This window comes from Haemorhous mexicanus, chromosome Z (assembly GCF_027477595.1).
Source record: "Haemorhous mexicanus isolate bHaeMex1 chromosome Z, bHaeMex1.pri, whole genome shotgun sequence".
NCBI lineage: Eukaryota > Metazoa > Chordata > Aves > Passeriformes > Fringillidae > Haemorhous > Haemorhous mexicanus.
The window spans coordinates 64409306-64431091 of NC_082381.1; the positions used below are offsets into that span (position 1 = coordinate 64409306).

General features: G+C 39.0%; 2 protein-coding genes across 3 annotated transcripts in view; one reads left to right on the forward strand and one right to left on the reverse strand.

Moving 5' to 3' along the window:
- Positions 1 to 278: 278 nt before the first annotated feature.
- Positions 279 to 5968, forward strand: NSA2 (NSA2 ribosome biogenesis factor). The gene is made up of 6 exons (XM_059836487.1): positions 279 to 418; positions 648 to 835; positions 2403 to 2553; positions 2883 to 3062; positions 4128 to 4320; positions 5700 to 5968. Exons 1-6 carry the CDS (start codon positions 416 to 418, stop codon positions 5765 to 5767), a joined length of 783 nt encoding a protein of 260 aa, XP_059692470.1. The 5' UTR covers positions 279 to 415; the 3' UTR covers positions 5768 to 5968.
- Positions 5969 to 10522: 4554 nt separating this feature from the next.
- Positions 10523 to 21786, reverse strand: part of FAM169A (family with sequence similarity 169 member A) — a 39413-nt gene continuing 28149 nt past the window's right edge. For both annotated transcript variants that reach the window (XM_059836483.1, XM_059836484.1), the window contains exons 9-13: positions 19328 to 19382; positions 18849 to 18987; positions 16561 to 16726; positions 15479 to 15685; positions 10523 to 14712 (exon numbers count right to left, since the gene is read on the reverse strand). In XM_059836483.1, the coding sequence (XP_059692466.1) occupies positions 14179 to 14712; positions 15479 to 15685; positions 16561 to 16726; positions 18849 to 18987; positions 19328 to 19382 (1101 nt within the window). In that variant the 3' untranslated portion in view covers positions 10523 to 14178. The remainder of the gene's footprint in view (positions 14713 to 15478; positions 15686 to 16560; positions 16727 to 18848; positions 18988 to 19327; positions 19383 to 21786) is intronic.

Genomic DNA, 21786 nt, shown 5'->3' on the forward strand with positions numbered 1-21786 from the left:
CGACACCACCTTCCTCGCCGCGTTCCGAACCCCCGGGGCGTTTCGTGCGCCGGCTCCGGGTCACCTTCTGCCCCCGGACCTCCCACTCGGCCCAGCCCGGGACCTGCCCCCGTCAGCACAGCCGCCGGAAGACAACCTGCTTCTCCATTCCCCCGCTACCTCACCTCCCTCCTGCGTTCCGCTCTCCCGCCACAACCTGACAGACCAGACAGCAAAAAAGCGCCTCTTGGCCCTGTCACGCTCCGTTTCTTCCCCTCTCCCTAGCCTCGCCAAGCCCGGCGCGAAGCCCTTGAGGGCGTGAACCGCCGCCTCTCCGCCGGTAGGAACCAAAGAGGCGCACGGAAGAGTTTCCATTCGGGGCCACTTCGCGAAGGCCCTCCCTTTCCGCCGCGGAGGAGGCCGTGGAGCTGCCGACATGGTAGGAGCCGGGGCTGTGGGGTACGGCAGCAGGGGGCACGGGACGCGGGGTCGGGGTGGCGGGATGCAAACAGCGGTGCAGGGGAGGGACGGGGAGGCTGCGGTAGGCCGGGTGGGCCCCGCAGTGAGGGCACCGCCGTCGAGCCGCCGCCTCCCCGCGTGTGGCGGAGGAGCCGTCACCGGCCCGTGGTCGCCTGTGCCCAATGACCGCTCTGCCTTTGTATCCACAGCCGCAGAACGAGCACATCGAGCTCCACCGCAAACGCTATGGCTACCGGCTGGACTACCACGAGAAGCGGAGGAAGAAGGAGGGCCGGGAGGCGCACGAGCGGTCCCGCAAGGCCAAGAAGATGATCGGGCTGAAGGCGAAGCTGTACCATAAACAGCGGCATGCCGAGAAGATACAGATGAAAAAGACGTGAGTGTCCGCCTCCTCTCTGATACCGTCTCGTCATCTTGACGCTTGAAGAATGAGATGAGACGATGATATTGTCACAGAGCTCACTATTGCTTGAGTCACATGTTACGGTCTTGAATAGCGATCAGGCTGTAGAAAGAAGGGGGCTTTGCCGCAGCAGACACATTTCAGTGTCCCTCTCTTTTAAACGAATGTTAACAATTTCGCTGCTAGAAGTACTTCCTGAGACAAGTGTTGATAAGCAGTAACCGTGACTAATGTAATCATGACAAATAGTGAATGCAATTCCTTGGAGCTTTTATATCAGCCGCTGTGTTAGTGTAGCAAGAGGCAGTATTTTTTTAATGGTTAATAGCAAATATACAGTACCATCCGAAGTATTTAAGCAGAAGATGAGGCTTGTCTTCAAGAATAAACAGCAGTGTCAAGCGTAGACAATAAAAGCATTTTTCTGTAAATTTTATCTGTTATCTAGAACTTGAAATCAAAACTGTTAACGATGCCTGAAAACTAGGCAAGAAAACAGTACTCCATAGTGTAAGGCCTATAGAGCAGGTGTTTGTTTATTCAACACTGGGAGTGAGGGGGATAGCTGCACCACAAACTGATTTGTCCACTCTTTCTACAGCGCTAGCTTTTTTACTTTGTTTACTTAATGTGCACATTATACTTTCATAGCCTTCATTGCAACATAGTTTCTAATTACATGATTATGTAAGCCCTTGTAGCACATGTGTGGTTTCCACACAAGGTGGCCACCAGCCTCCTGGTGGTTGTTTTGGATGAAGGCTCATAAGTCTTTCTCAGGCTTGAACTTTTCACCCCTGGTTCCTGGGAGTGCTCTGTAAGATTGTTTGCTCAAGCAGCCAGTGGTTAGCTTTTTGCAGTTAGCTTGTTCTGTTAAATTTGCAGAGCAAATTTAGGTTCGGATAATAATTTGCATGTTATTAAAATATGCTTCATTCTCGCATGGTGTTACAAAGTAACTAGGCATCATTAACAGTCTCATTAATTGCTAGTGAACTTCATACCTATCCGCCGTGTAGTATTTGCTTTGTAGTTTCAAAGTGTAGATAGCTGTTTTCCTCTGCTACTTTTAGAGATGATGGGTTTATTAAACTGTTATTAGTTTGTGGGTCTTTTCTTCTCCCCAGTAAACTACCTCAAAATAAACAAAACTTGGCTCCTCTTACAAACACACATTCCTCTCATATGTAAGCATTACCATCAAATCTCAGAAGAGGAACAGAACAAGTTTTTTTGTCAACAGAGAGGAAGGCTACCCTCTCTCAAAGTGCTTGGCTGTTTGCTTTGTGTCACACAGAAATTCCTTAAAGATGTGCATATCTTTCTTGTGTTCCTGTCCTGATAGGAAGTGAGAAGATTAAGGGAAATTAGTAGTTTACCTTGAAAATTATTTAGTTTTATTCCTTAAATATAAATACATAATACTTCACAAATACCTCTTAAAGAAAAATTGGAGCAGGGAAAGGCTAAGTTAAAATAGTATATCTAAAAATAATTATTTTTTTCTTGTGCTGTTAATATTGGTTTTCTTTCTTTGCAGCATTAAAATGCATGAGAAGAGAAATACAAAGCAGAAGAGTGATGAAAAAACACCCAAAGGAGCTGTACCAGCATACCTGCTGGACAGAGAGGGCCAGTCCCGGGCCAAGGTCCTCTCCAACATGATCAAACAAAAAAGAAAAGAAAAAGCTGTAAGTAAATGTATCAAAGTTCAGATACCTAAAATTACGTGTAACAACAACCACTTTATATTGCTGGTGCTAAGGTTACTTCAAACAAAGACTAATTAAACATGAAACCTTGAGTAACTGAATGGTTTAGGACAATGTGAGTATATACAGTTGATTTTTGGAACTTATGAGTACTAATTAGTATAAGTGGCTATGAGTTGCATAACAACTATGGTCTACCCCTTTGCTTTCCAAAAATTTGATTAGATGCTTTGGTTTTTCCCCTTTCATTTAAATATGTGACAGGTAAGAATATTGACTTATTTTTTTTTGTTTTACCCTCCTTCCAGGGGAAGTGGGAGGTTCCTGTGCCAAAGGTTCGTGCGCAAGGAGAAACAGAAGTTTTAAAGGTGATTCGTACAGGAAAGAGAAAGAAGAAGGCATGGAAGAGGATGGTTACAAAAGTTTGTTTTGTTGGAGATGGCTTTACTAGGAAGCCTCCTAAGTACGAGCGATTCATTCGACCAATGGTAATATTTTAACACCTTAAAGAACATTTAAGTAATAATTATTTTAATTTACTGCTGTGATTTTCTGTGTTAAAGAAACTTTCTTGTATGATTATGCGCTTGATCATTACTCATGTAGAACATTTCCTGTTAGTTTCCTTGCCAAAATATAAACCTCTAATAGCATGGGGGTGGGGAGATTCCTCTATAGTCCCAGTCTATGTTGAAATACCTGCTTTTATTCCTATAACTCAGATGATGCCTGTAAGGTAAAGCTACGAACTTTCAAATTAGCATGGGAAAATCTTTATCAAAAGTACTTTGTATATATTTTAAAGATGGAGGTATCTTTTTCAAGCTGCGCTGATTCTCCAAACTGCATAAGCCCACTTCGGAAATCCCTCTTTTTGGCTTAAATAAGTTTGAAGCACAGTCACAGTTGTGACTATGAAGGGAAAAGCTGTGCCTCCAGCCCAGCCTTTACTTACACAGCTGCAGGAGCAATGCTTGGGCTCTTATCAGCCTGGCAGTACACAGGTAGAAAAGCTGGATTCAGTGAAATAGTGTTTTTTTTATATAAATAGCCATTCCTGTTGCCTTACAGGACTCAGCAATCACTGTGCAGGCTGCCCATTGAATTGTACTTCACTGCTAGTTTGATGGCCTTACACAGCAGCCTTGGAAAGATTTTCTTAACACAGAAAAATTTTTGGTACATAATGGTAAAGTACCCTCCCTGAAGTGCAGGTTACTAGATAAAAACTGCTATAGGAGATGGGTATTTCATATTTTGCCATACTTCTTCATGGAACAGAAATTGTCCAAGGTATTGTCCAAATATTTTTGTTGGGCTACTACTAAAAATTGACATTCTGAAAACATACATGGAAAGCTTTATCTTTTCATTAACCAGATTTTAAATTAAGTCTGTCAATCTACAATAGGCTGATGGTATTCTGTGTTCTAAGTTGTTTCATTCTTCCTAGTCTCTCTAAACATATAGAGATAAGGACATAATTTCCAACTAGATCAATTGTAAGAGTTTAAAGCAAATGTTAACTCATTCTAATGCTCTTTATGCAACAGGGATTACGTTTCAAGAAGGCACATGTGACACACCCTGAACTTAAAGCTACTTTTTGCCTACCTATCCTTGGTGTAAAAAAGAATCCATCATCTCCTTTGTATACACAGCTGGGAGTAATTACTAAGGGTACTGTCATTGAGGTGAACGTGAGTGAGCTTGGCCTTGTGACACAAGGGGGCAAAGTTATCTGGGGTAAGTAAATTTAACTAGTTATACTGCAGAACTACTTTTTAAAGTTTTTAAAAACTTCATTGCATGATGTATTGTCATCCTCTAATCATAATTGATCCATTGTTAAAAGTTAGGTTTGGGCTGTAGCAGAAGCAACTAATAACAACTCTAAAAATACAAGCTTTAAGTGTTAATCATAGGCTTTTCATTCACACTTGCAAAATCAAATTAGATAAAGTTCAGAACAAAGACTCAGCTTGCTTGCTTGTATGTCATATTAAGCAATGCCACAAATCTGTAAGTGTGTGAACCATGAACAATATAATTACATTTGCAGTAGAAGTTCTATGTAAGAGCCTCATTAACAGATTCTGCACCTGGGATGGGGCAGCCATGGTGGTTTGTGTGGACTGGGAACAGCAGGCTGGAAAGCAGTGCCATGGAAAGGAACCTGGAGGCCCTGGTTGATGGCGAGGTGAACAGCAGTGCCCTGGCAGCCAGGAGGGCCACCCATGTCCTGGGGGCCATCAGGGACAGCATGGCCAGCTGGGCAAGGGAGGGGATTGTCCTGCTCTGCTCTGAGCTGGGATGTCCTCACCTCGAGTGCTGGGGGCAATTCTGGGTGCCACAGTGTGAGTGAGATATAAAACTATTGGAGTGTCCAAAGGAAGGCCACAAAGATGGTGCAGGCTCTGAAGGGGAGGCTGTTTGAGGAGAGGCTGAGGTAATTTGGTTTGTTAAGCCTGGAGCAGAGGAGACTGAGGGGACATGTCACTGTGGTCTTCAGCGTGCTCACAAGGGGAAGCTGAGGGGCAGGTCCTGATCTCTTCAGTCTCATGACCACCAGTGACAGGACTTGAGGTAACAGCACCAAGCTGAGTCAAGGGAGGTGTAAGCTGGTATCAAGGAAAAGGTTTTTCACTTGGTCTGTGGCTGAGCAGTGAAACAGCCTTCCCAGGGAAGTGATCACAGCACCAGCCTGACAGATTTCACGAGGCATTTGTACAATGCTTTTCAGCACATGGTGTGATTCTTGGGGGTGTCCTGTGCATGGCCAGAAGTTGCACTCAGTGATCCTGATGGATCACTTCCAACTTAGCATATTCTGTGATTCTGTGATCTTCATTTATTTGATTCTGTTGACTTCATTTAATAGAAGAGTTCACTTGGACATTGTAGGAAACCTACGACTTTTTTTAATCTTATCAGAACTCTAAATGATCCATTTATTAAAAAAAGAGCTTTACTGTTTTGAGAACATAAGTTTACAGCTCAGTAGAAGGTAGATTCAGATTTCAAAATGCATTTGAGTCCCTGTGCTAAATTTAGAGACTTGTTCATTGAATTTGCAAACATAGAAAGATCTGTTTTGTACACATGTAATTCCCTTTTCTTTCTAGGGAAATATGCCCAAGTAACTAACAATCCAGAAAATGATGGCTGTATTAATGCAATTCTTCTTGTTTAAATTGGATACCAAGCATTGGATGTGGGCACCTACAAAGTAAGTGGACTTTACCCAAATTTACAAAATCTTTGGAACCTTCAGCCATTCCAGAAGAGTGACCCCACAAGCCGATGAGGACCTTCAGCCAGAAACAACTGCTCACATTTTTATATTTATCTTTGCTCAGCTGAACTTTGTCCAAATAAAGAGATGTAATTTTTATTTGCTCATGTGGTATAGATTTGATCTAAACCTTCTTGGTGTTTTTACAATAGCAGTTTCCTTGCTTAGGTATGTTGTGCCTAATTCAGGTCACATTCCCATAGGGGAAATTTCCCATATGGGAAATACAGCCACTGTCTCACACCATGTCCTGCTGTAACAAGTAAAGGTATAGAAGAGTGTGCTAATTTGTATTTAGCTTTTGGGAAAGCAGAAGATCTGGGAGGCTGCAGCTGGAATCTTATTGCAGACTGACATTAGAAACTAAGCCCCAAGTTTGACACTTGCCCCTGCAGACTCATGGGCTTGGGAACATGTGAGCAGCAATGGGGGTGTGTGTTGTGAAAGAGATTGCTTAAAAAATCACTGGCAAAGGCACCAGAAAGAAACAGATTTAATATTAAGCAACAGCACAACGAAGTTCATTCGCAAGATTTGCTCTACTTTTATGAGACAGTTAAGCCACACTAAAGAAAAAGTGACACAACAAACCAAAAAACAACATCCAGTAAATCAAAACAGAAGTGAACAAACTATCAAGAGGGCGTGTGTCTCTGTGTGTGCACGTGTGTGTGTTTAAGTGTGTGTTACAAAAGGATTGAAAGGGCAAGGATAAAAAAGAAAACAGCCTAAAAGCCCAACAGCACTCAAACATAACCATGCTTAACTTATACCTTAAACTTCACTCATAACTTAACTTATGTCTTAGCCTTAAGGATTTAACAGAGGAACAACATTTAACAGGACTTAACCTAACTTGAAAGTTAACAACTTAGCAAAAGAGCAACACTTGACAACATATAACTTAGCTTATGTCTTTACCTTACAGGCCTAACTTAGTTAGATACCTAAGATCCTTAAATGTCTAAGAAAGCAGAATTTCTCCTAGATTTTCTGTAGCATATGTGCACATGCATGCACACAAAGAATTAGTGCAAGGTACCTGTGAAACATTCCCCTCAAAGGTAGTGAAATGCTCACTCTGGATGCTTTTGATGGCCTCAGCAGCCGAAGGGTTGGGGCCTCGAGGAGTGAGGGTATCCTTGTTGAGCAATCCTGTGTAGACAACAAACAAGGGAAACAAGGGTTAGCTGGCTCTAAGAGGCCCCACTCAGAAGTTGCTAGTTGCAGCTCAGGAGGTCTTATTTTTGACCTCTGTTTATGGGCCCTAGGGAGTGGGCTTTAGTCATAACAATGTTTCATCCTGGCCATAGTTTGGGTCAGCCTCTTTAATTGAAAGTGCAAGATCAACGATTTTAGGGCAGTCAGGCAACAGAAACTGTTTCCAAGGTTCTTCATTATGAAACCAGGAGCTTGTTATCAGCTGTTTCTGGGAGCAGGCAGTGTTTCTGATGAGCCCTAGTGATGTTCAGTCACAGCTGAGGCCCAGCAAGCTTTTGTCAGATGACAGCGGTGCCTGGAAAAGGAGCAGGAGATGCACTACCACAGAGCAGGGTGAAAGATAACCAGAAGGGCAGCTACTCTCCACCTGCCCCCTTAACTCATGCCTTTCTCCTCTTTGTTTCCAATGCTGCATTAATGGAATGAATTAATCTAGGAAAGTATAGCACCTTAATTTCAAGTAAGAGAACAGTTTCAGAAGTTAAAATGTATGAATTTAAAAGGGCTTAAATATGTGGACTTTGAAAATGGTCTGACAGACTTGATACTACAACTATTTGTAGCAATTTTGGTGGCTTTAAAAAATACTGAAGAGAAGATAAAGGTTACAAGCTTTAGCTGATCAATATATATTTAGCTTGGCTTCTTGAAATAAAAGAATCAAAGCTACTTCTAAACTGGAAGCTTTCAGCAATGTTGCAACTGAATTAGTAATCTTCCAGTCATGGATTTAGTGGTAAACAGAAATATTTTATCACTATAAATATCCACACTCACCACTTTATATTCTTACTCTTGAATAGTACTTCACTTCCAGCCAAGGAGTTTTTAGCACAAACCCTAATAAATTTCCTCCATTTTATACAGGCAGTAGTGACCTACAGCAGATTTGAGTATATCCAGGTGGGGAGATTCCACCACCTCTCTGAGCAACCTGATCCAGCATTTGACCACTTCTAGTTTAAACTGGTTTTTATTTAAATTGAATTTCCTGTATTCTAGTTTTTCCCCAACTGGGCACCACTGAGTCTTAATCCATCTTTACATCCTGCAGTTGTACACGGCCACTGCCTCCTCCATAGATCTCATTAGTTTTTTGCCTTGATTAATGATTCATTAAACTCCCCTTGAGCTTACCAGAAAAACTCTATAAACAGGAATTTCTGATGCCTAACCAATGAGGGGCACAGGAGATGATTGCCCATCTGCAACAGTCTTTGAACATTACTTACCTGAACCATAGCCAGTGGAATGGTATTATTATTACTGGGCTTTTGAAGAATTCCAGTAATTACTTACAGCCAGGATGACAATTAATTGATGTCTTAAGTCAATTAACTTGCAATCCTATAAACAGTGTTCCTAAATGAGGCCCTTTTAACCCTCCTGGGCTACAGTGGGCTCTTCTGAGTGGAACACTTCCCACAGCTCACCAACTCAAGAGTTTGCAATACTCAGAGGACCCGTGCCAAAAGCTGAAGATGGGACCTGAATTGATAACTCCCCATACTGCCTAAGGCTCAACCTTCACTCCTTCAGAAAATGCAAAGGCATTCAATATGAGTATTTCACTGAGCTTAAGGGGAACATTAGTAGGTATCTTTATCTTTGTATGTATGCACATACACACACATATCTGTGAGTTGATTTAAACAGGCTATAGGAAGTACACTATAAGCATTGCCATCTCAGGTCTATAATTATGTTATATTGTTGAGCAAATCCTGTTGAATCTCTTCATAAATGTTAAACAAGTCAATGATTGAGTGTTGCCAAGTCCTTTACAGATAAACCACTGACGAAGTCTAGAACTAAGACTGTACTTTATCATGCTCCATCAGCAGTTCGGAAAGCAGTGGCATCCCATCTGTCTGGAGAAGGAAGCATCCAAAATTCATATGTGCTTGTGGTTGAACAGAACGATAAAAGTTGAAGGATCCTCAAAATTCCATACTTAGCATGAAAATTGGTATGTTAGTCCCTGATCTCCTAGACTCACCAGTGGAGTTTGGATAAACTGTAGAATGAAAAGGAAGAGAGATGAGGGAGGTGGAAAAGGAAAATCCAGCTGATGGGCTCTCCAGGTCCTGGGGCACATGTGTACCTGAGCTTCATGGAGTCATGGGGATACTTCACCCCATTCCTGCTCTGTACTGTGTTGTGCTCTATTTACAGAAGCCAGAACAAGGATGTTTGTCCTGGAAAAGTGCTGCCCTACCTTTGTATGTCCCCATCTCAATCCATGTCCTGCTCTTGCTCACTTTGTAATTACCAACAAACCTTCTATGCTTCTACAAAAGTAAGGGGGTCCTCTTTGAATGTCACAACTCAGCAGATGGGTCTCCCTAACCTTTTCGCATTCTTTATCTCTGTGAATAATTTCAGATTGATTCTAATACAATTTTCCTTTGTATGCTTCATCTCTCTAGTAAGTAATAGAGTGAATCTTGCAATCAAACTTTTTAAAGTCATGATTTGCAAATTTATATTAAACCTGCTTTTGCTAACACCTTTGACAGTGATTTGTTAAGCAACCTAAATTACTTGTGACATACACTTCCCTTCCACCAGGTACATGTACACAAGGTTAAGACCCTCCTGAGCTTTCTCTTCTCCAGGAAGAAGAATTGCAGCTCCAGCTCTTCTGTCACAGATGCTTCTCCAGTCAGGTTTCAGATCTGGAACTCTGGCAGGAAGTCAAGCTAGCTGCTTTTGTACAATCTTGATAACTTCTCTTATAAGATTGTACAAACACATTAACTGTAACCATAACCTGTTACTATTTTATTAGTTTAAGGTACTGCCTCACACTAGGCTTAGTAACTTACAAGTATTTGAAAGTAAGAGAGGGTAACAAACCAGTAAGTTACTTGCTTGGAGAGAGGGCATTTTGTCAGAATAGATAAACCTCCATTTATTTTATAAAGCCAAGTTCTTGTTGCTTTTGTCTTTGCTGGACATTAACAACATGAAGAGAATACTTTAATTTCCTACAGCTGTCTTGAAAAGCTTTACTATATTTTGTACTATAAATACATAACTTGTTGGCTGAATATCACAACTGCACTTAAGATCTTTTAATGTACCACACTGTGGGGAGTGTGTTACAGCATTTCTAGTTGGCTGATCAATAGCAAACTACATTAATAACTCCTAAGTTTACATCATGTTGCAGAACTGATATATAGCAGATTGCATGCTATAATGCTCAGAAAAGCCTATTCTGCTGATTTTTTTAAATAAAATCTGATGCATAAGCTAAAGAAAATTATTTACATTGATACAAGGATTTTTAATTAATAAATTTTGATTTCTTAAAAACTCCTTTGTAGAAGACAGGTGGTAAAATTACTGTCCAGTGCACTGAACCACTTTAAAATGTACTTCCTACATAGCAGAAAAGGACTCAAATATTAAAAACCAAGCAAAAAATAATCACAAAATAAAAGTTTATTACTACTTCAAAACATTTCAAAAGCAGCCAAGACAGTACAAAAAAAAAAAAAAGGAAAAATTAACACAGTAACAAGACTAAGGTACAATACTATGCAATAGCAATACATCTTTCATAAGATTTATAAACAGGGTATCACCAGTTTAGAAAACATCTAACACCACATTTGTGGAAATAAATTTAAAGTGTATCCCCATAGTAATAGTTTAGAACAGTCACTTAGAAGCAAGGAAGCTGAAACTTAGGCCAATTTCTTGCTAATAGTGTAAATGACATTGTAAATGATCAATTTGATTATTGACATTTACAAAAGAAATGGTACAAAAAAGCAGCAAGGTCAGACATCATTTGAAATAAGTTAAAGCGCTTTTGAAATAAGATGTATACACTTTCATGCGAAGGACTGTGAAACAGGAGAACAGCAAACAAGAATTCTGCATTAAATTAAAATGGACCAAGAGAGAATATGGGAGAAGCAGTACAAGACAGACATTTGAACAAATATTGGATTCAAGTACAAAACCATTTACCATTTAAGTGCAAGGCTGAAGTCACAAATTAATGTTCTTTAAACTCTATTCCTAGACTAAATAAAGCTCAAAAATAATACTGCCTGCTTTCACTGTACACACATAGTTCCACAGCATGTTGTAATAACATTTGGTACAAACTTGTATAAAGTTGATCTTTTAACCTTTCGTTGCTGGTGCAGTAGGATCTTTAAAATTGTTTAAGAGTTTGATGTTAATAAGACAGTTAATAGTCCCCAAGGTAAAGCACTCCAATCAATATAGTTGTCAAACACCTTTCCTTACATAAGTGTAAAAGAATTAATAAGGTATTGAACTACTGCTCCTGTGGGACAATCAGTACAGCAATAAAAACTATTACTTAAAGTCAGTATTTTGATTTTGCTACTCTGCATTTACTGGAGAAAGACTGATGCCAAAGAAGTTGTTGTAGAAATAAAATGTGTTCTTTGGTGCAAAGTACTGCTGTGATCACTGTTAGAACAGTGTCCTTCTTTCATGACTGTACTGGTTGTTGGAATTGCTAATTGCACCACAACTGCCCACATTCTATTTGTAAAAGTCTGCTCATCAGCTATTATCCCAGGCACCCCAGATTTTTCAAGATATCTACTCAAGGGTATACTTACAACATGTGAATTTAAGTTCAGTATTTAAAACTGACTCACTGAAATGAAATCAGAGATTTTATTGTTCTCAATAGAAACCAAAACTATCTTAATATCATAATCTCATAATATTTATGTTCTTACTCTGCAAATGTCTCAAAATAAAGGTATTAATTTAAATCATTCCAACTTAGCCATGAAAAGTAAAAGCTGGGTGAGAGAAATTACCTTCTCATGAATAGTTTACCAACCTCACCAGGAGTATACGTGATAAACATACATATCAAAAATCCACCTAGAAGAATTGAAATTACTGGGGCTCTTATGTAAAATACTTAACTTTTTCAAAGTGGATACATTTGTATCAATTGAAGGACTCAGAAGATGAATCTTCAGTAAAGATTGCCCTAAAAATAGAAGATGAGTTGCAGTATACTGTGTACAACCACTCTATTTTTTTGAGAGCCACCAGGCCTCAAAAATCCCCAATTCTTAGAATTGCAATAGGTGTGTTTTCCAGCCACTTCTTTTTTTAAAACAATTAATCTCAGCAGTAAAAGAGAAATCATACAGAAAATATCAAAAGTTTTGTCTTATATGCTTCATATAAAAAGCTTTATGAGTTTTAGAAATGCTTAAGGTTCACTTGAATATGTTTACACACAATCAGGAAAGATCTTTAATATTTATCAATCATGGAGTATCTGTATGTACATTGATAAGATACTATAGCTACATGCAATAGTTCAAGAAACGCATATCTAACTCAGTGATCTCACACACCCTGAATCTAAAGTTAACACATGATTTTTTAAAACTGCCTTTTTTTTTTTTTCCCTGTAAATTGCTCTTAACAGAAAAAAGGAGCATGGTACTTCATCACTCGAAAAAAAAAAGTATGAATGTACCTTAAATAGTTAAAATATCATATAAATAGAGTAAACCTTTATAGGCATAAAAATCCAAAACCAGATTCTTACATTAACTTCAAAGGGATAAAAGTTAAGACAGCATTGCAACTATTCAAGTGAACCTTGTACCTCTGTTTTTGCGACACTGCAAAAGACTAGTTCATGCATCTTGGAAAAGGCATATGCAGGACAAAAGGTGTAATTTTCTGTTCTCAGAACCACTGTTCTTTTATTTCTGAGTTTTTAGCCCATTACAAAAGGATCTGCATTTATTGGAAAGAAATACACAGCAAACTAAGGCCAACTTAGGTACATGTGACAAGTTAAATACACAGTTTGCCAAGAGAACCTCAGAAGGGAAATGATCATGAAAAGTCTGGGTTTATTCCTGTTGGCATAAGTGAATTTTGGTTGCTGCTTTTAAGAAAAGTCATCCACTGGGAAGCTATCATCCCAGAAATTACACTCCAGTTAAAAAACAAAAGTGGGAATCAGAAGTATTTGCAAGGTATCACCCACTAACTCCTAAAGGCATAAAGTTTGGCAAGCAAGCATTTGCTGAAATACCCACTAATACACTAATGAATATCACAACCACCTGAAATGTTAGTGCTCACAGGAGTTGCACACCTGGAAGACACAACATTTTAGTAGTTACCCCACAGCATCAGCCAAGTATTTGGAAAACACAAAGAACCACTTCCATTCAGACCAAAACAAGATCAAGAGTTGTCATATCCTTTTCCTGTAATGCAACAAGGAAGCAGCTATCCACTCAACACATGCAAATAGTTAGCAAGGCAGTTCAAATTATTCCATACGGAGGCTCCATTCCATAAAGTCTGGAAAAACCTGGGCTTACCAAAATGCTTGCTTTGGAAGCTACAAATAGTTTACCGCGTAGGCATCTCTTAATCTTTGCTAAAGAAATCCATTATCAGGAAGCCCTGTGGCAGGCACTACACTGCATTCTACTGACTCAGCTGTTTCAAGTTATTCTCATGAAAGAAAAGTGCTGCTCACGTTGCATTGATCTACTGAGCTATACCTTCTTGTACATTTTGAGACCTAGAATGAAGAATCTTACATTCTTTTCATCTCTTAAGCCTGTGGGAAGAGAACAAGAAACTATGAAGGATTTTTCTTGTTCTGCTTTTCTCCACAGTAGAGAACACAAAGTTATTAAAAAAAATTATCTCGAGTCATGTCCAGTGACAAGGAAGTCTATAGCAATTTATGGGACCTTGACTGGGCCAGGATTTCACACTGCATTTTTCTTCCATGACTACCACCTCAAATATGCAAACTATTCCCTTTGATAGCACAACTGTATTTATTCATCATGTATCCTTTATGGAGGGAGGAGACTAGCTATTTACTTTCATACTATGAAAAAGTTCAATTTCCAGTGGTTAAATTTAAAAAACTAACAAATCAAAACTTGAGGAAAGATGATGAACCCAAGAGGAAATCCAACACAGAATTTTAAGCACATGTGTCCTGTGCCAGATATGGTGCAGTTACACCTTAACGTTTTACACAAAATAGCCTTGTTATAAATAGATAAATTATCACAATTTGATTTTTAAGCTGGCTTTCCTTTTTTCTTGGGTGGACCTTTGTAGCCTTTAGCCTTTCTTCGCAAGTTTCTCCGATCTACAACAGGTACCTCAATTTCTGCTTCCTCAGAGCTGCTGTCAGCAGCCCGCTCTGCCACTGTCTGCGTGTAGTGATCTGTCTGCTCTGCAGACTCTTCTGAGGGCTCTTCCAGCTGGTTCTTCTGTGCTTCCTGTCCAGAAGGCTGCTGAAAAGAAACGCCCTCAAGTTCAACCATTACCAAGGAGCTCTGACTCAAGGCAGCAGGGGCCTCCTGCGAGTTGTGCCCTGCTTCCTCATTTTGATCTTCTAATGAGGAAGGTAGGTTTTCAGAAACAGATTCTTCTGCTGCTTCAGTTGCCACAGAGTTGGGCAGGCCATTGTCAGAGGGCTCTTCCTTTGATGCCAAAGCAGCTGCATTTTCAGTGCTGGGCTTTTCAGATTCTTGCTGCTCTTCAGTGCCCTCCTTCTCTACTGATGTAACTTCTTCAGTCAGCATTTCTGAATCATTTTCATTTAAAACCTAAGGATGGAGGAAAACAATCAAAAGGACAATTAGCTCAAGGTAAAAGACGCTGAACAACTGCTGCCTCTCACTATTAACATCAGAGGATAGTTTGGCATTCAGCAGGGTTTTAATTCTAAGCACGTAACTTGACAAAACAGTCCTCCTTTTTGCACAAGACTATTTTGTGACCTGCATTTCATATCCAGAGTTGCTCTCTGATTTTCAAATTGTTCAAAAGAGTTGAATAATTTGAGGTACAGAAGAAGCACTCTGATATTAATCCTAAGGGAAAAAAAATATTCAGACAAATACAATTATTGTTTTGCTAGCATATAATAATCTGCTTTTACATTATAAACAAGAAAATAGTAAAACCTGTATTCTGAAAGCAAAGGCATTTTAGCAGTAGTTAATTATTTGTACACCTCATCAGGCACAAATTGCCAGACAAAAAAAGTATGTGGCTTTTCACTCTTACCAAACCAGTATTTTAGTGAGAAACAGAAGTTGCATGACTGTAAAGGCAAACTGCTGCAAACATATCTTTCTTTTGGGTATCAGATGCATATAGGTCCCACTTCTGCATGTTGAAACAGAAATGTTAGTGTATTCTCCTTATGGATTTACATAAGGAGAATACACTAACTAATAATTTCTTCTCCCAATAATTATATACAATGTTGGGGCTACTTTCTGTTAGTTAACAAAAGCAAAAAAATCCCTGGAAGATAAATACACTTTGAAGTAAAAATGACTTCACATTTTGTTTCAGTTCTCTCACCTTCTCTGATTCAGTGTCTTCTGGAGGTTTTGCTGCAGCATCAAGGGTTAATGGAACAAATGGTGATACAGGTTCTTTTCCTTGATTCTCAGACAGCAATTTTGATTCACCACCTGGAACTTCATTCACCATCTCCCCTTCAGCCATGAGTGAGGTTTTATCAGTTTCTTCTGCTACCTCACCATTAAGAGGTTCTGATGGCATTTCCTAAAAAAAAAAAAAAAAAAAAAAAAAAAAGTCATTTTTAAGTCAAAATTATGCCCAGCTATTGTTCCACAGCACTGATGGATGTACACGTGATCTAAATTTGCAGCTTAATGTGAGAAGCAGGTAGCTGAGATATCTAGAATTATGTACTAAGAAGGCAGAATTTAATGCAGATTAGCTAACTTAGCCAGAGTATTAGTTTGTTGGGGTCACCTGCACTAAATATATGACCATAGCTTACAGTTAGGAGCCAAGACAAGAAGTTTTTAATGCATCTCTCATGCCTCCTGCAATCATTCCTTGAACCCAATATGTGTAAAGTCCACTTTCTTATCCATCAGTAAGAACAAAATCCCTGAGGGCATTGCTAGGCACAAAGAATACTCAGAAATTTAAATTCAAGATGTTCACAAGGTGAAGCTAAAAGCTGGAATTAAAGTTGATGTTTAAATCCAACAGGCAGTTTTTAAGTAGAAAAATAAAAAGAACCAACAGAAGTCACTGAAGCATACCAGGTACTGATGTCTTGAAAAAACTTTTTTTTTTAAATTAGAGATACTAGGTCAGATCTTGACCTTATCCCAGATCTCTGGAATTTCTTATTAGAAGAATCAATGAAGAAAATTAGGATGGTAGACAAGCTAGAAGTTAATCTTATTGAAGATCCTATAAACTCTATTGTTCAAAATACGTACAGTGAAACATTCCCTTAAACTAATTCTGTACTAACTTCTTAGATACACTTCTTCATGAAGCACTGGTGCAAAAAATCAAAGAGCTGAGAATCACATGGAGCAAGGTAGCAAGGACCATATTTAACAGAAACTGAATCTGTATTCCAAACCTATCTGCTATTGTTATCCCATCCAGCTCACCTCCATCTCACTTTGTTTCTCAGAGGGTGATACATGCATTTCCGCTTCTAATACAGACTGGTCTTCATTTTCCACAGTTATTTCCTCATCCTTCTCAACAGTATCCACCTTAGGCACTTCTACTAAGTCTTCAGAGCTTTCAGATGTATGGGCAAGGAGTTCCGGTCTGTAGCAGGCATTAAGATATATCTTTTAGACTAATACATAACTTTGGTGATCTCAGCAGGGAAATTCTTTCATGACCAGTTTTGTAGTGCATGATTGCCATAGGAAATACAAATCAAGAAAACGAAATGCATCTTAAAATGGCTAACTCCTCATTAGGGGGGAAAAAAAAACCAACTAGGAAAATTACTTTGGCAATTATAAAATTTTATCTGTCTCACTTCCATTTTACGGGAAAGAAATCTGAAACTTCTCTAAGCTTGTTATTTAAAATTTAGAAAGTGGTGATGCATTACATATCTGAAAGCTACAAAGGGTTAAGAAAAGCAGCAACTTCTTTTTCCCCCCCATCTCCACTGTAGAAACAGTTTCAAATGATGGAATTATGAAAACAACTGCATTTGTATAATCACTGAAAATACAGATATTACAAAGACCATGACTGGAAAGTAACTCAAGGCAATAAACACATCATGAGTGAATAAGTTACCATCAGCTATAGGTTACATTAGCAAATACCTAAAGGTGAAGTGCTGATGCACTGCCACTGCTGCAGGGTAGTAACAGTAACTCAAATATTAATTTCTCATTTTCAAGATGATAAAGTTTAGACAAACTGTAACAATTACATACAAGCAAATTAAAAATGCATGTAATAGATTCGCAGGAGTCTACTTTGTAATCTCATAGTAAAGGCAGAACTGGAGGGTTTTATCCTACATGCCAGTCTTGAGGTGAAAGTAGGACTCAACAGGAAAGTGCACAACAGAAGATCCTGTTTCATTTGTTGGCGTTCACTTGTTGGAAAGTACCAAGCTCATATGCTGTTCTGATGCCTTCATTTTAGCATTCCTCTTAGCTCTGCTTAAAAACATCAGGTAACACATCTTGTGTAACAGCAACACTTCATTGCCTTAATTTTGCAAGGTCCAAAATTTGACATTCAAATTAGGTTAGTTTAGTAACCAATCATATCAGTTTAGTCCTCTCACATATGAACTAGCCAATTATTAGAAGTAACAGCATTTCTTAAGCTGTGGCAGCATCAAGTGTGCCACTTGACCTGTTTGAACCAGCTTAGGGTAGTGCACTGACAGTCCAGCACAGCAATACAATATCTGTAATTCCACAGAGCCATTTAAACACAGAAAATAGGTACTACCTAGTGGAAGGCCTCAACTGCACAAAGAAAATCCTCACAACTAATTCTGTTTAAAGAAGCCTCACGTTACAAGCTTGAGTGATTTCCTAGAAAATAATCAAGTTATCTTCAGTTTGTCAAAAGAGGCTTTAGGGGTTGAAGTGGGTTTCTTTGGAAGAGAATGATAGGGAGACATGCACATGGAGCAGGGTGGGGTGGGCACAGTGTGTCTATGAGGGAGGAAGGTGCTATTTATTTACTTACAACAGATATTCTGAATGGAAAGCCAGAACAAATTATTACTCCAAGCCCTGACTTTTAAGAACTGTTATGGCACACAAGTCACACTACTCTTCACATCCATGTAACAATCATCTGATGATTGTTACACAGGTTAACATCATTTAAACTGGAAATGGTTTTAGGATCCTTTCAGGATGTTAGATCAGATATGATAGTTTAAAATATTGTCTGAGCAAAGGGCTTTCCTTTGAAGACATGGCTCCCTATAACACTTGTTATTAGCTGACAAGCAGTAACCAGCTCCCCAGCTGAACAGTCAGACCATATTTTACTGCAATTTATCAATTGTCACAAGAAGTGGGGAAGGGATACCTCCTCAAAGACCACACAGAGTATTATGGATATAAGTCCAGATACAATATCTCAAGAAACTGTGCAGTGAATACAAATATTTTTACTATGGTACAGATTCAGTTACAACAGCCTTCACTCTTTTCCTATTATTTCTAGAATCTACTGAGCTTTCACAGGTACTACATTTTGGGGCAACCACTCTTCAAATGATGTCTCACTTTTCTCTTTTCCCATCTTGCATTAGACTTTACTTTTAGTAATTTTAAAATCGAGCAAGTAAAGTAGGGAGAAAGGAGAATACCAGTTGCACACCCTGAGATACTAACGTAGCTCATGGCTGTCCAAGCAACAAAATAAGAAATCAGTAAAAATGGGCTCCTGGTACCTGCTTTTGGACATTTGAAGAGCATTTTCCTCATCTTGTTGGGAAGTTTCAAGTCGAGCTTCCTGTCTATTTCTATTTAGCTTCTGACGTTTTAAATGGCTGCTTCGTGTCCAGATGGAAACATGAGCTGCATTAGGGTCTTAGGAGAATAACACAAAAAAAATTCAAGTGAACAAATTCAGACTAAGATCTTCATATGACCTCCCCATCCAAAATAGTTCATGAAAAAAATTGAGTGCCACTAACACAGTACCACACGTTGTGGTACTTTTTTTCTGAATACTATCTTTACCAAGACTCATAACAATTTTATCTGAATTCCTCTAAAAGGTATATGAGTTGAATCTCAGCACCTTAGAGGAAAGCACGTTTTTATTTCCATTTTACAGATGAATGAAGTAAAATGGAAAGCTGTAAAATAGCCTGCAAAACTATCTATCTAGAGTAATAGCAATTCTGATAATCAAAGTTATTTTTACCTTCAGATGTGCTTGCATGGACATCTGTTGATTCTTTACCTTTTTGAGAGTCAGCCTGTGGAGCAAAAGCAAAGCAAATGTAATTCTAAAATTTTCTGAATTTACTAAAACACATTCATCATCCTACCCATGACTGCAGCTTTCTAAAGCACTATTTCATAGTAATGATCCTATAAAACAGCAGCTAAAATAATTCTTAATTTATAGCTAAGTCTTCTGTCTCATCTCAACAAATTTAATCTTTTTTAAAAGTTATCTTTTGTCGTGGATGACTCGTTGTTCTGTGTTTTAATGTTCAAGATAAGACTCAATGTTCAAGATAAGATTTCAAAGTGACCTGTCACTACAAACAATACTACCAAGATTTTTTTCCTAACAGTTCTGCCTATAATAAGTGTCCACAAAATTCAATTATAGGAGTCTCTTTCTGTTTGTTTCCCCTTTCTGTATAAACACAAGGGACTACACTGCAGTGGTTGACAAAATTTATTTGCTAAGTCTTATTTTTATACTTGCACACTATTCTATAGCTTTATTTTTATCATGACGGTCAACAGAATATGGCAACCAGTGTAAAAAATAAGAAAAGCCAGAACTTGGTGATTCATCAGTAATACAGCTTACATGCACAGTCAGCAGAAGAGGCTGCTTAGCTCCCTCTCCCTAGAGCTTTTCTTGTCTCCTGTTCCTCCACACCATCCCAATACCTTAACTTTTTTCTGCAAGTTAGCTGAGGATTCAGCACTTGATACAATATAGTGAGTACAAGCTGTACACATTAAAATAAAATTATGTGCTGCTGGTGCCTGCTGCTAGTAATAATCTGGAACAGCAATTACCAGCATCCTGGTCCATTTTTCCAGTCCCACTTCAAATACTGTGGAACATGGCTGGCAAAGGGTGGCCATGTTCTACATTCTGCTATTTGAAGTAGTGTCCTATATTGCAAGGCAATGCGTATTCTACTTGCCATCTGTTAGAGGTGTGGCAGTTATCCTCTGTAAATTGGGCAGTTTTCTTTATCTCTTCCACAAGCCAATCCTCCCTCTGGGGAGACAGCTGCTGTTAATGGGCCACTGAGTGTCACTGCATGACTGATAAAATTACAGCATCCCACTGTGAGATGCTCCACCCAGGGGGAGGAGCCAAGCATTCCTACCTGGCTACAATCGTACATTTTGGGACACCAGAACAGCCTTTCCACTGGATTCCCAGAGGCACAGCTGCCTTTTCCACTGGATCTTCAGAGGAAGACTACACCCTTCTACAGGATCAGACAGAACCACACCTGACACTCCAGGAGGACTGCAGCCACCATTCCATTTGGACTGCTACCAACACCCTGACCAAGAGGGTGTCAGGTTGTGTTCTGACTCTGTCAGTGTTGTTTTGTATTACTGCATTGCTTATTTTATCTTTTTATTTCCTTCCCTAATAAAGAACTGTCATTCCTGTTCCTTTATCTTTGCCTGAGAGCCCCTTAAATTCAAATTTATAACAATTCAGAGGGAGGGGGTTTACATTTTCCAGTTCAGGGGAGGCTCCTGCCTTCCTTACCAGACACCTTGGTCTTTTCAAACCAAGACAAGTAGCTTCAAGTGAGTACTAAATACACAAGAATTTATAAACCAACAACAAATTATTCTAGAATCAAAATGCACAAAATGGGGAGCACTAACAGAAAGGTGAAAATTAAAGTTGGGAGATGTTTTTTCATAGTTTGGGGGAATGTGGGGTATTTTACTTTCTTAGGTGGTCCAACAATTTTCAAACCATTGCAGAACTGCTTGTAGATACTGCAGAGGCCAATTTTAGAGCTGCCAGCAGTTTTATTAAGCTATGAGGAGTTGGAGCACTTTGGTATCTACTGTCTTTTCCTCTGGAAAAGGGCAAGAGGCAGGGTTTGACTTCTTAACTCACAGCAACAAAAATAAAAAAAACCCCTATCACTCTTCTCTTTTCTCCAGGTATATCCATATAGCTCTATAATCAAAATGTGTAAGTTTTTAGATCATTTTGCTGATATGATCATTATTGGAATCTATCTAAACCTCAGAGATGAGGCTAGAGACACTGTTATAAATGAAAGACAACTAAGAGTTATTGCTTCCAGTCATTGAGAGACTAAAAACATCACTACTTTTCTGACAATTTTTCTTTGACAAATACTAATTTTCTCAACTGGGAAAACTTAAATTCTAAATCTAGAGTTTAATCATTAATATTAATAATCATTGATTTGGCCATTATTTCCCATTTTTAATTAAAGCACTGACTTCCATGAAAGCATGGTCATGTCAATAACACAGACATTCCTTAAAGCATGTGAATCCATGCTCATGGTATTTGGAGCTACGAATGATTGTCAAGCACATCCTGTGTGGCTTCAGAAGACAAATGAAATAAAGGAAGAGCTCCATAATATTTAATGATCCAAACATATTCATAACCACATGTCC